A 13,117-nucleotide genomic window follows, 5' to 3' on the forward strand; every position below is an offset into this window, starting at 1 on the left:
CAAAAAGAGATGACAAGAGTGGGATTCGAACCCACGCCCCTTTCGAGACTAGGAATACTCCAGATTGGAATATGCGTGATCAGGTGACCTGACCCTAGCGCCTTGGACCGCTCGGCCATCTTGCCTGTTCTGTTATAGGCTGGTTGATTTCTTAGCAATATCAATGTCAAATGTTATCCTCGAGCCAGTCTGCATTTCCCACTGAACCAAAATTCCCTTTGCACTGATCCCACAACACCATGCGCAAGCTATTGAGGTGAGATCCATTGAGACTTTTGAATTTATTATCTGTAGATTGTATTTATTTGTTCACTGAGTGTCAATCGACACTGAATAAAATGATGGGTATTGTGGGAGCGTAAGTTGCCGACATATAACGTTAGTAATTAATATATATTCACTGTCGCCTCACTAGTAGTAGTAGCCAGAAGTGTATCCATCGTTAGTTCCTTTCTTTTTTGAGTACAACATTTGATTACCGAGGATCATGATGAAACAAGGTCAGTGTGTGAAGCCAACTTGATTAACTAGTTCAGTGACCCTGCACAAATTATTACACTACTTGATTATCATTATCAACAGGTACTCCCTCCTGGAATCTGGCACAAACAAGTTCAGACGCCCTCCCCCTTCTTCCGCGGATACTGCCAGGTCCAATTCCGGATATAATCCGGATCAATACCGTCGTCGTATGCTTTCTGCTTCGCCAGTAACTGCATATTCAAGAACTTCTCTCTCACCCCGGACGCCGTATTGCCTAGTCCGCGGCAATGGTCGATCGCATCCACAGCCAAACTATACCGATCCGTCTGATTCCTGACCGCCAGCTCGAACGGTGTGTCGATGTTTCCCTTCTCCTTGTACCCCCTGACATGGATATTTTCCTGTCCGGGTCTCTTATACGTCAACCGGTGGATAAGCCACGGGTACGAATGGAAATTGAATACAATCGGCCTATCAGCTGTGAAGACAGCCTTCCATTCCCGATCGGACATTCCATGCGGGTGATGTATCTTGGACATGAGCTTGAACAGATCGACCACGTTGACGAAGCGCACTTTCAGCTGGGGAAGGTGTTCGCGTAGGAGCGCTGTGGCGGCTAGTGCCTCGTGGGTGGGCACGTCGCCGCATGCGGCCATCACGACGTCCGGTTCCGCGCCTTGGTCGTTACTGGCCCAGTCCCAGATTCCGACGCCCTTGGTGCAGTGCGCGATTGCAGCGTCCATATCCATGAACTGGATGTGGTCTTGTTTGTCGGCCACAATGACGTTGACGTAGTTGGCGCTGCGGAAGCAGTGGTCCATTATGGAGAGGAGAGAATTTCCGTCCGGCGGGAGGTAGATGCGCACGACCTCGGGGGATTTGTTAGCCACAACATCGAGGAAGCCTGGGTCTTGGTGGGTGAAGCCGTTGTGGTCTTGGCGCCAGACAGTCGCGGTGAGGAGGATGTTCAATGAGGCGACTTTGGCCCGCCATTCAACTTCGAGACATTTCTCGATCCACTTGCAGTGCTGGTTGACCATCGAATCAATGATGTGAATGAAGGGCTCGTAGCTGTTCAGGAGCCCGTGGCGGCCTGACAGGACGTAGCCCTCTAACCAACCTTCGCAGGTGTGTTCACTGAGCATTTCCATTACTCGACCGGCCATGGAGAGATTTCCACCATTGGAGTCTTCGGGGAAGTATTCGGCCAGCCAGACCTTCTTTCCGGCTTTGTAGATCTCGGAAAGTTTGTTCGATTCAGTTTCATCCGGCCCGAAGACACGGAAGTTGGTCTGATTGAAGGCGACCACGTCGCGGAGATAGTGTGACATGTTGACCATGCTGCCGCGGATGGTGGCTCCTGGATCGATGGACGTGAGCGCATACTTGCGGAAGTCGGGTAGGTCCAGCGGTCGCCGGAGGAGCCCACCATTGCCCACAGGGTTGGCGCTCATACGAGAGTTGCCAGTTGGAGCCAGGGCTCTGAGTTCGGGATTCAAACGGCCTTCTCGAGTGAAGAGCTCCTCGGGCTTATAGCTCTTCATCCACGATTCGAGGAGTTGAAGATGCGATGGATTGGTGAGAACATCGGTGATGGGGATCTGATGGGCTCGCCAGAAGCCTTCGAGGAGTTTGCCGTCAACCTCTCGCGGGGCGGACCAACCCTTTGGACTGCGCAGGATAATCATGGGCCAGTGTGGGCGGAAGGGCTCTTTGGAATCACGGGCTTGCTTTTGGAATTTTCTAATTTCAAGAACACAGTGCTCGAGCGTGGCTGCCATGGCTTGATGCATGGTTTCGCGATCGCTACCTTCCACAAAGTACGGGGTCCAGCCGTAACCCTTCATGAGAGCCGAAAGTTCATCATGGGAGATGCGTGCAAGGAGGGTCGGATTGTTGATCTTGTAGCCATTCAGATGGAGTACTGGGAGAACGGCGCCGTCGGTGCAGGGGTTGAGGTATTTGGTACTGTGCCAACTAGTAGCGAGTGGCCCAGTCTCGGCCTCACCATCGCCCACCATGGTCAAGGTGATCAAATTGGGATGATCGAAGACGGTGCCAAAGGCATGGGAGATAGAGTAACCCAGCTCGCCGCCTTCATGAAGACTACCGGGGGTTTCTGGGGTAGCGTGGCTGCCGATACCTCCGGGGAAGGAAAATTGCTTGAAAAACTTCTGCATCCCTCGCTCGTCCTCCGACTTGTCCGGGTAGACCTCGGAGTACACACCCTCCAGGTATGACTGTGAGAGAATGCCAGGCGCGCCGTGACCCGGACCTGAGATGAACAGAACGTCCAGATCATACTTCTTGATCAGCCGATTCATGTGAATCCAGGTGAATGATTGTCCTGCATCCGAGCCCCAGTGACCAAGTAGGCGTGCTTTGAGATGTTCCACCTTCAATGGCTGTTTGAGGAGCACATTTTCGCGCAGATAGAGCATGCCTAAGCATAGGTACATGCTGGCGCGGAAGTAGGCGTCCATCTTTCGGACTTCCTCGGGGTCAAGGTTTTGGCCCTTGACCGTGGAGCGAGCAGCTCCATATGCGGAGATGCTCTGATCAGTCGAATCTGATGGCATATTGTATGAGTCTCACGCTTGATACAGTACCCTTAGTTGAGAGGAGATTTGTGATAACCGTGAGCTCCTATTTAAGGCGGATAACCGGATGGCTGGAACGGGCCATTGCTGAAGTGGGCTGATATCCCAACGGGCTCCCTGCTCGCACTTCCCGGGTAGCATCTTGGTAAAGCAGTAGTAGCCAGTCCATGACGCTGCCTTCCGTCACCCTCTGCGCCTGCTGCGTCACTGGATGGGATGATGTATCATTATTGGCTCGGGTGGTATCAACCGGAGTTGTGGTACGCTAGTCCTGTTCCGGAGCTGACATCTCTGCCCGACCTGTTCGTGTGGGCCGATATCTTATCTTATGGGCTGACGTTTAGCTTAGTTTGGCGGTATGTGGTGGGTTATACGGTGATAATGACCTCGGGTGTGACAAGCCAGTTGTAGTTGTACTTCTGCCCGTCGGCACCAAATCAGTCATTCATTCTTACATTCCCCTCTCGGCCTGACGGTATATGTGATATGACCACAACATGGATTGCACATCATGGAGCATCTAGGACCCTAGAATTTTCAGGAAGTACACAGATGTTACTGTTATCAAGGAAAGACACAACAGATTCATGAAAGACGATTCAACATCAGAGAGAGTACATGTTCAATCAGATGCCTATTCTCCGCTACCTAGCCATCGTTCTCAATATTCGAAGGTTTCTCCTACGATCTCTTCGGTCAATTTCCAGAGTCGTTCTGCTTCGATCGGATCACGGGCCCAGCTGCGGACCTCCTCCAGCTTGACTACTGCGCAGTCCTGAACAAAGCCTCCATTATTGTCTGTCAGATTTTATTAGCTTAAGACGATAGACGGCACACATGATTTACTTACGACTTGTGGTAATCGATGGATGAAATGCGGCAAATACATGCGTTGCCACACCTTGCGACATAGACTTCCAAGTTATCTCTCCCTGCCCACTCCGGAAGTAACCCAGCACTGTGAACCATTTCGCTTGGGTAATGTCAGCTATTGTGCCTCCCACAAAGGAATACAGAAGTGGCCCATACCGAGTGATTCATACATCTCTGACCAGTCTCCCCTCGCCAGGTTCGTGTTGATTGTACCAGGATGTAGACTGACTGAGATAAGGCCTCTGCCCCCAAGCTTTTGCGCCAAGGACACAGAGAAGAGCATGTTGGCTGATTTGCTTTGGCCGTAGGCCAGCCAGGGGTCATAGTTTTTGCCTTCCTGATACAAGCCATCAGCTTATTGTATCGACATTGAAATACCATGACATAGATACTCACGTCAAAATTCCAGTCATGGAATCTGACTGGGCTCAAACAGTGGCCATTACTCGACACATTCACAACTCGTCCGGGGTTTCCAGGGTTCGCTAGCTTTGCTATAATCAAATTGGTGAAGAGAAAATGTCCGACGTGGTTGGTAGCAAATTGACTTTCGATTCCATCATCTGTTAGCGAGAACGGTGATGCCATGACACCAGCGTTGTTGACCAAGACGTCTATATTCTCCTCGTATGTCAAGACCTCCTTAGCGGCACTTCGGACTTGGGCCTGAGAGCGCAGGTCTAGTTCGAGGAGACGGGTGGGTACTTCTGGAGCAATGCCTGCAATCTCTAGAGCAGTCTGTCGAGCTTTGAGAATATCACGGCTAGCAAGAATGATGAGGGAAGGGCCGTAAACGGCAATAACCTTTGCAAACTCGGCACCAAGACCACCTGGGCTAACGCCAGTAACGAGCACGGTCTTGTTGGCAATAGCATTGTGGAGGTCCTGTGCCACCTGTTCTGCTGAAGTCTGAAAGGAATATGAAGACATTGTAGCAATAATGGCTTGCAGAGTTTGATACTCAGGTAATGAAACCACTTCTGAAGGATATCGGCAAAGTAATGATGATGTGGATGGTGGATGAGAGGTGCTCTGGATGGAAAAATGACGGTAGTATATATAGTACTCTGAATGAAATCTGCCATAGTTCCTACTAGATAAGCCCAGTCTCTACATAGTCACGGAATTAACGTACACTTAATGCCAACTCATAGGTACTGTGGTCATCAATCCGGCCCGTCTTGCTCCTTATGCTGGCTCATTTGGTTGATTTCCTATTTGGGCCGAATTTATCTGACACTTGGCAACCCGATTAGGTTAGCGCATGAGTCTGGACATGTCGGAGATAACGGAGCCACGCTAAGCCCGATCGCTTTGGACAGGATGATTATCCCATATGACCCTTGATTTACTTCATCGCATCTTCCTTCCTCTCTATGACCTCAAGAATCTTCCAGTCTCTAATATTCGTATCCAATGGAAAGCATCCCGAGTGAGGTGGTATTTTCAACGGGGCCATTACAATCCGAATCAGTTGTGTTCCAGTATGCCAATGGTCCAGTTAAGGTGTCTCTACCAAGGAGGAGAGGGCGTCCTGCAGGATGTGAGTCCGTAGATCCACCTGACATACGAATGAGCTGACCAAGGATAGCGACAAAAAAGAGGCGACAGCCTGAGGGATCCGGGCGTCAGCCTCCGGCCGCTTCCCACTTTCAGTTCATTAACCTTGGGCCCACCATGACCCGAATCGATGAAGCAGCTCGTACCACCATCAGAAGCCACACAATGATTAACCGCGGTCGTCGAGAACAGAAGAAAGCGGGGAACACTCAAGGGAGTGGCTTTGAGCTGTCCCGTCTGGCCCGTATTGATATTCCACGTGCATATCCGCAGAAAAACACTACGGATCCCTTTGACATGCTACCAATCGCTATGGAGCCATACATGTTTGATCTGTTTGCGTTTTGTGAGTGACAAATGCAATATGTCGTCTTCCCTTACGCGCTTAGCTAACAGCATGTTGTTGAAGACAAGGATCGCGCATCAGAGACACTTTACTCAATCGAAAAAAGAGCTGGCTGCAATCCTATAGATGACTATTGGATACCGATACTGTTTCAAGATCCAGCAATGCTCCATGTAGTACTGGCCTGTGGATCGTTATTCACCATGGATCTGCAACGCTTTCGTGCAAGTCCCGCTTTCATATGGCACATTAGTCGAGCTATGAGCATTATTCGAAAGAGACTGGTGGGTTCGGTGGATGCACCTTCGGACGAAACAATAGTTGCTGTTGCCAGCATTGCTATCGCAAAGGTTGGTAGAATAAGCTGTAAGTGAATCAAAAGCAATTACTGACAGACTTACAGAAGGCAGCGGGACAGCATGATCAATGGGAAGTTGACATGCGAATCCTGAAAGCACTCGTTGATATGCGGGGAGGACTGGACGCATTAAATGATAAACCACTAGTACAGGGAAAGATCTACCGGTCAGTTGCCTCCTCTCTACTCGAGTGTCGGATAGAGCCTTACCCGGTCTCCCAGGGCCGATATCAGTGGGTCCTTAGACGCTGCACGGAAGCCTATTTTCAGTAATCGGTTCCAGCAACCACCTATACCAGAATCCCGAGAGTACCATCTAGCCCATGGGTTCCAAGAACTGGATAGTTTGCTGCACATAGAACACGCCCTCAAAGCGGTGATCTGTGATATACAACGTTTAGTCGCGGAGTTTTCCAGTATTACCAAGAGCAGCGGTCAAACTGTCGTTGCGAATATTCGTTTCTGGACGACGTCTATCCAGTATACACTCCTTTCGTTGCAATACGGTGACGATTGTTCCAGAATGCAAGCTCATGAAGTCTGCCGTCTAAGCCTTGTATTGCTGATCAACACGGTTTTTCATGAGTCGCCCCCGGGAGCATCGACCAGCGACATACTTATCTCGCAGTTACGGCGGCTTCTGGAGGATGCTGCAGTACTGGCGTGGCTTCCGCCCACCTTTCATCTCTGGACCCTGTACCTCGCTACCTGCAATGCTGCATCTCCCCCATTAAGAGCTTGGTCGCTTGCAGCTATGTCGGAACTGGTGATGCAAGTAGGCATCTCGGATGAGGAAGAGTTCAGTAGACAACTCACCTTGTTCCCATTTGACCCACCCACACATACTGTCATCTGTCCAACAATATGGGACGGGGTAAACTTCTTTATTCAGGATCAGTCGGGAGGGGGAAGCAAAGCGAGTTCATATGGAATAATATAAAGAAGTCATAGACGGGGGAGCATGACCTGTTGTTGTTTCTCATAATGAATGTATATAGCATGGATTTCTCTGAATCATGTAGTTGGTTTGTCAATACCTTCATCCCCAGAGCAAGCGTATGCTTATGATATGGGAGAACATTGGGCTGTTACTGTCAGTAAATCTGAATATCTGTGAATGGTGGTGGTCACATGATCTGAGGCCACCTCTTCATCTTCCCTCTGGCTCCACGTTTCTTCCTCCTGGCATGTATCTCGAGCCATCCAATTTGCGCCGTAGCCGAGAATATCTTCGTTCAGTCACCCGAACATTCCGACAAGAGATGGTTTATTAACGAAGAAATGTCAGGGAATAAGTATATAACTGCCAGGAGGAAAGGGTAACTAGTAAGCGAAGGCAAAACAACAGCAAGTTTTTATACTGTGAGAGCTCCGCCTCCCATGCTTCTCATGTGACCCTTATATCATCTGTCACGTGACCTAAACTATTCTGACAACCAAGAACGGCATCAGCCAGTGAATATTTAGAGAATAGGTCCACCAGCCCTAATAAAAAAGGAATTAATATATTATTTATTAAGCTAGAGTCTATTATAGTATTGAAATACATTTCATAGTTACAGAGTTAAGATTTTCAGGCGGGCGTAGAAGAAATATAGAGATTAGTTAAATAGTGTCAACTGTCAAGCTAAGGCAGGAATAGAAACTATAAAATTCCTATAAGTATCCTTCAAGGTCTTATAGCTAGAGTTATAGGTGAAGGTTTTCTTGACCCTGTGGATGTCACTGCTGCACAGCCCCTCATCGCTGGGTCCGGTGACAAGAAGCGGCAGGGCGTGAAAAGCGTTATGTGGAAAAATGAAGACATCCGAAATACTGAATATAGCTATAAGCTCAAAGACCAGGTCAGGCACCACATTTTTATCTACTATTGTAAGATGTTGTTCCCGGATGATATGGATATTATGGATAGAAAGATCTTTATCAAACTAGAGCTTTATCCTTTGGGAGAAACGCATGCAAGTCTATATGCAACCTCAAGCTCTGAAGCTCAGTGTGATCCGGCCCTCCGTATAGCCTTCCGGGTTAGATACACCGATTCCTTCAGTCGTGAAGTGGTATACTATGCAACAAATTCAACTATAAATATAGTATTCAAGGCGAACACCTTGGTAGAAATTCTAGAGAAGAAATCATTGGAGAAGATCTTATAATTCCCAAGACAGTTTATCCACATTAATAATAAAAATAATGCTCATCCTCTGCTTGAACGATATAGGCGTGGGGCATATACCAGTCCACTACCTCGTTAATCGTGTGTTGATGTGCTTTTCCATGTACCCGCCTCCTCTTCCTTCCCTTTCCTTTGTTGCATTGAACATTCAGCGTCTATCTCGGACGTCACCGGAGGGGGAGCTGATTGAGATAAAACACCATCTTGCTAGGTAGTATACTGTCAGTAACATTATCATGACCCAGCCAATTATAGTTTCTTAAAGTGCATTCATTACGAAGATAATAAAAGGAAAAAAAAGAAAAAAAAAACTTTTAAAGCCCCTGGTGGGGATCACCCACAGCCTTAAGATCAACTTCCTAGAAGTCTTACGCGCTACCGATTGCGCCACAGGGGCCTTCTTGAGTAATGGCCGCTCCGCGTCATGCAATATCTTCTTGCATTTACAACAACGTCTTGAGGTTAGACAAAAAAGCATGGGAGCGGGCCCTTCATGTGAATATCAGGCACGATGTCGATGCGCAAACAAGTCACATTTGGAGAGGGCAGAGATCTCTTTGGATGATAGAAGAAGGATGAGATGACATAAGAAAGAATTCATAAGGACAGAAGGGAGGCGCCTCATATGTCAAGAAAGCTGAAGTTGAATGCAAGATAAAAAAAAGAAAGAAAAAAAAAGCCCCTGGTGGGGGTCGGAACCCACAGCCTTAAGATCAACTTCCTAGAAGTCTTACGCGCTACCGATTGCGCCACAAGGGCTACCTGTGTGAAAACTCCTTTATAGGAGTGGCACATGAGGAAGCCCTAACTTGGGGGGACCGGAGTGCCCCATACAGACGCGCCCGTTACTAATTTTCTCAAATTTCGGCAAATTCATAACTTCTTCGCCCAGGAACTTACTATGTCAATTAACCACAAACAATGCGAAGCGGGGATAGTTTTGTTCACCGACACGGTAATGACTCAACTGCGCGATCATGGAGGACTAGCCTACCAAACTCATCAATGATCTAAACTACAACTCCACCCTCTTGACATGCTCGTGTAACTGCACTTTCCCACGAGCGTGAACGGTGTGAATGGTGGTGGTCACGTGATCAGAGACCACCTTATCATTCTCCCTCTAGCTCCACGTTTCTTCCTTTGGTCACGTATCTCGAGCCACTCGTTCCCTAGTAGCCGATAAACGGAACTATAGGCAGGCAAACAGTCTACCACACATAGGCGTTGACAGGGGAGAGATCTTTCAATACGAGAGCTGGCTTGACATGCGTAGATTTAGTCTAAAATTATTATCATTTACTACTATTTCAGTGATTTTTTTTTTCCTTTTCTCTTTCCTATATTTCAGTAATCTATTGCACTCCTTCACATCTATGAGAGAGGTGTTGTAACTGATAGTTATCATATAAAACTTTCCTGCGGTCACCTCAGTCGGAGGTCCCCAAGGGACCTGCGTCCGAGTAAGGCTTAAATCAATCAATCAATCAATCAATGGATATAAACAAGGGTCAAGATAGTTCAGGGTTGCGTGATTCACTGTCAGTGCTGGAACCAAATGATAATCCACTAATGGAGACTACTGGGATGTAACGCAAGAATCACTTCGATCCAATTAGATGGACAGTAGACTTTGGGTGTTCTATGGTACAATCTACCTAACTATCCTACATTAATAATGAGCTTCATCCAACAACAATTTCCCGGAGCCACTACGCACTCCACTTCCTGTAGGACAACCAACCAAGACAAAGTACCAAACTTGAGAGACAACACAGGACCCAAGTAGCGATCTATAGTGGAACCCATGGTCCTCCAACAGGCGTACTCGGCGACCTCAACAAAAGCCCCATATTCTCCTCCTCCGCCAGAACCGCCTCAATATCCCTGGCGCGCATTAAATTCCACCAACGCCGAAATTCCTCCCGGAAACACTCAGGATCATACAATGACCCAAACATAATCGGTCGAGGTTCATCATCCGGACCATTCCCCAAGCCAGCCGTCGTCATCCGAGCAAGAGCCAGCCTCCACCACCTGGTTTGTTCCGACCAAGTACCGAAATTGATCCTCAGAACCAACAGGGTCTCAATATACCGAGCGGGCTTTGCCATTATAACCGGCGCAATATCCTGCGGGAAGCGGCCGAAGTTAGGCTGACCATGTTGATACCCCGTCACTGGTAATCGGCCGTCATTACTCAACATGTAGGACAGGTTCGTTGGACGAGGGATCCCAGTCGGGATTGGGGGATTGCCGGGGAAATACCACCGCTTGGAATAGAGGCATATATCGATGTGGGGTAACTCTCCTTGTGCTGCTGCTGATGGTCTCAGAGCGCCAAGTCCTTGTGGAACTGAAGACGGCATCATGGTGATCTCGGGGTGGCTGTAGACGTGGAAGCGGTGGGTAGGAACAGGACGGCCTGATTCGGGGGTTGTGGCAGCGGCTGAGGCGCAGCGTAGAAAGTAGGGAAATTCATGGGAATATTCATAGTTACGGAAAACGGTGGCGGCTCGGGTCATGTGCTCGTCTTCGAGTATGAGATCGAGGTTCTTCAGGCAGTTAGCGTGCAGAAGGAAAGATCAAGGGAGGGTATGTACCTGAGCTATGCTGTGGAATCCCATAGCCCTCACCGCTAGATCACCACATAGTAGACACGGAATACCCTCTGTTTTGAGAACCGAGCTGATTGATGAAGCGAATCTGTAGGAGACAATCGGGGCTTGTGGGCCCTCGAACAGGAAATGGTACATGGATTGTTGTCCTGCCATGGTGGTAGAGATACGGTAGAGATACAGACGTACAGCCGCCGGGGATAATGGATGTTGAATGAAAGACGGTAACAAGAAGGTGATAAGTAGGAGTCTTACGATCCGGATGTAAAGAAGATAGAAGGATAAGTTGTAGAGCTCCATATAAGTTGAGGTGCTAGCTAGCATGGCTTTCCTCCATAGCTCTTGCCTAATGGATAGTGATCTATGAGCTCAGTACAGGGAAAGGACCGAGACATTGTGTTGTAAGCCCTTAGAAACCACGAGTGTTTCCCCTTCTAGTCCGTTACCTCCTACAGTCAGTAATGTACTTGTATGTAGTAGGTAGATATACATACAGCACCTACGTCGAAGCGATCCAAGCAAAGCAAGATGTTTCATTTACAGCAGCATAACTATGTACTGTCTATAGCCTTATCTGACTCGGAGAATGGGAAAATATCATCCGAGTCCGTCGCGTTCGGGCTAAGTATTGAAGGAGAGCTCTGCTGCGAAGGTCGTCCCCAATGGCCAGAGAGAGGTTTTGTCTCGGGTTCATCAGGCACCCCAGTGGCGGGAATCGATGCAGTAACCTCGCGGCTTAACTCTTTCTCCAATTTCTCCCGCAGTTTCGTGGATTCGTCGCTCTTATATTCCGTAAGCCTGCACGATTCCCACCATTCTCGGCATGTTTCGCTGAGGGTTTTCTTCTTAGGATCCAACTTGAAGAGATCGCCATATCGGCCCACATAGAAGAATTTCTCACAGTGTTCTTCCAAAGCTTTACCCCAGTGGCATGTGAGTTTATCGTGGTGCTTGTCCCGCACCTTCAGGTTAATCAGGGCCTCGGCTAACCGAGCAGGCGTGGGCAGGATCAGGGGATTTCTAGTAGGCGGATGATTCCTCGGTCGGTGAACTCCCTCACTGTGGAGTCTATGGTCCAATGTTAGCATGAAATTCTCGTCCTCCTCGTTGATCTCCGTCTGCACAGTGAACTTGGGAAGTCTCCACAGCACATCCGACTTGCGGTGGATTCTCAGATCGTGGTGCTGTCGAGGACCTCTGTATCCATCGTATAAATTCATTTCGCGTTCAGCGAACAGATCAAACAAATGAAAAACGTGGAAAGGCTTGAGCTCGTTGTCAGGATAGGCTCCTTCACTGTAGGGGCAGCCCGGGTACTTGTCCTCGTCCCTGAACCCAGCCTTGCGCAAGGTTTCAATGGCAGCTTTGATCTGCTCGTCCTCAACTACAAGGTCGATTGATAGTATTTCCTGCTGCAATAGTAAGCACTAAGCCCTGTACGACATAACGATTAATATAAATTAGACCCACATTTTCTTGACGGTAATCTTCGAAGATCGTCTGTAGGATAATACCCCACAGTACACAGGGGATAGGGGGGTCTGCTTCTTTGAGAAGATGACTCGCATTTGATGCTATGATAAATGTATCAGTTTGTCCATCATACCTTTCCCCAAGATAGTCATACTCTCTTTTCCAGCAGGGGGATGGTGGTCGATAGACATAGGATGAGCTACTCTCAGTCGTAAGTGAAGGACCGGGCGATGCTTCATTGTCCGCTTCTAAGGTCTCTGATGGCGCTTTCTTGAGTGACATAGTGTCCCCCATAAGCGAGGCACTAGGAGATGCGTCCCTCTCTGATGGCAGACCCTGGGGCGGGGTATCTTCTTTGAAGAAGATTGAGCTGGGTGAAGCATCGCTGAGAAGCGAGCCAGAGGGTGAAGGGACGTTGTCCATTGCGGATCAAAGGTGGAGGCTTGTATAATCTGAGTCAGTAGTTCAAGGCCCACAGGTCGTTTTATGTTATCCACCGATGATACTAAAGGTTGTCTACCATGTGTCTCCCATCTCCCTTTTATAAGATCATCGTACCAGTCCCCGGCTCGAAGGCAATGAGGAAGAATATAGGGATGTTGCGCCTCCACGGCACTTAATTCAGGGAAGATC

The 13,117-nt window shown here is 48.5% G+C and overlaps 5 protein-coding genes and 2 non-coding genes across 7 annotated transcripts; 1 reads left to right on the top strand and 6 right to left on the bottom strand.

The window, feature by feature from the left end:
- Positions 1 to 10: 10 nt before the first annotated feature.
- Positions 11 to 125, bottom strand: ASPBRDRAFT_t257. Its single transcript has one exon. It is a non-coding gene; the product is annotated as a tRNA-Leu (tRNA).
- A 489-nt stretch (positions 126 to 614) lies between these two features.
- On the bottom strand, positions 615 to 3,062 carry ASPBRDRAFT_137379 (phosphoketolase family protein; the record flags this gene model as incomplete). Its single annotated transcript, XM_067618887.1, has 1 exon — positions 615 to 3,062. One exon carries the CDS (start codon positions 3,060 to 3,062, stop codon positions 615 to 617), a length of 2,448 nt encoding a protein of 815 aa, XP_067474042.1.
- Positions 3,063 to 3,619: 557 nt separating this feature from the next.
- ASPBRDRAFT_366431 (uncharacterized protein) lies at positions 3,620 to 5,157 on the bottom strand. The gene is made up of 5 exons (XM_067623550.1): positions 5,092 to 5,157; positions 4,353 to 5,034; positions 4,113 to 4,293; positions 3,934 to 4,056; positions 3,620 to 3,881 (listed from the first exon to the last, which is right to left on the bottom strand). The coding sequence occupies exons 2-5, from the start codon at positions 4,884 to 4,886 to the stop codon at positions 3,745 to 3,747; spliced, it is 975 nt and encodes a 324-aa protein (XP_067474043.1). The 5' UTR covers positions 4,887 to 5,034; positions 5,092 to 5,157; the 3' UTR covers positions 3,620 to 3,744.
- A 215-nt stretch (positions 5,158 to 5,372) lies between these two features.
- ASPBRDRAFT_59584 (uncharacterized protein) lies at positions 5,373 to 7,160 on the top strand (the record flags this gene model as incomplete). Its single annotated transcript, XM_067628079.1, has 5 exons — positions 5,373 to 5,499; positions 5,548 to 5,862; positions 5,926 to 6,212; positions 6,266 to 6,387; positions 6,443 to 7,160. The coding sequence occupies 5 exons, from the start codon at positions 5,373 to 5,375 to the stop codon at positions 7,158 to 7,160; spliced, it is 1,569 nt and encodes a 522-aa protein (XP_067474044.1).
- Positions 7,161 to 9,070: 1,910 nt separating this feature from the next.
- Positions 9,071 to 9,152, bottom strand: ASPBRDRAFT_t256. The gene has a single exon. It is a non-coding gene; the product is annotated as a tRNA-Arg (tRNA).
- A 1,034-nt stretch (positions 9,153 to 10,186) lies between these two features.
- On the bottom strand, positions 10,187 to 11,167 carry ASPBRDRAFT_34906 (uncharacterized protein; the record flags this gene model as incomplete). The annotated part of the gene is made up of 2 exons (XM_067623285.1): positions 10,187 to 10,948; positions 10,997 to 11,167. 2 exons carry the CDS (start codon positions 11,165 to 11,167, stop codon positions 10,187 to 10,189), a joined length of 933 nt encoding a protein of 310 aa, XP_067474045.1.
- A 395-nt stretch (positions 11,168 to 11,562) lies between these two features.
- ASPBRDRAFT_137181 (uncharacterized protein) lies at positions 11,563 to 12,907 on the bottom strand (the record flags this gene model as incomplete). The annotated part of the gene is made up of 2 exons (XM_067618868.1): positions 11,563 to 12,420; positions 12,482 to 12,907. The coding sequence occupies 2 exons, from the start codon at positions 12,905 to 12,907 to the stop codon at positions 11,563 to 11,565; spliced, it is 1,284 nt and encodes a 427-aa protein (XP_067474046.1).
- Positions 12,908 to 13,117: the final 210 nt, after the last annotated feature.

The sequence above is a fragment of the Aspergillus brasiliensis genome, assembly GCF_001889945.1.
Source record: "Aspergillus brasiliensis CBS 101740 unplaced genomic scaffold ASPBRscaffold_19, whole genome shotgun sequence".
Taxonomy (NCBI): domain Eukaryota; kingdom Fungi; phylum Ascomycota; class Eurotiomycetes; order Eurotiales; family Aspergillaceae; genus Aspergillus; species Aspergillus brasiliensis.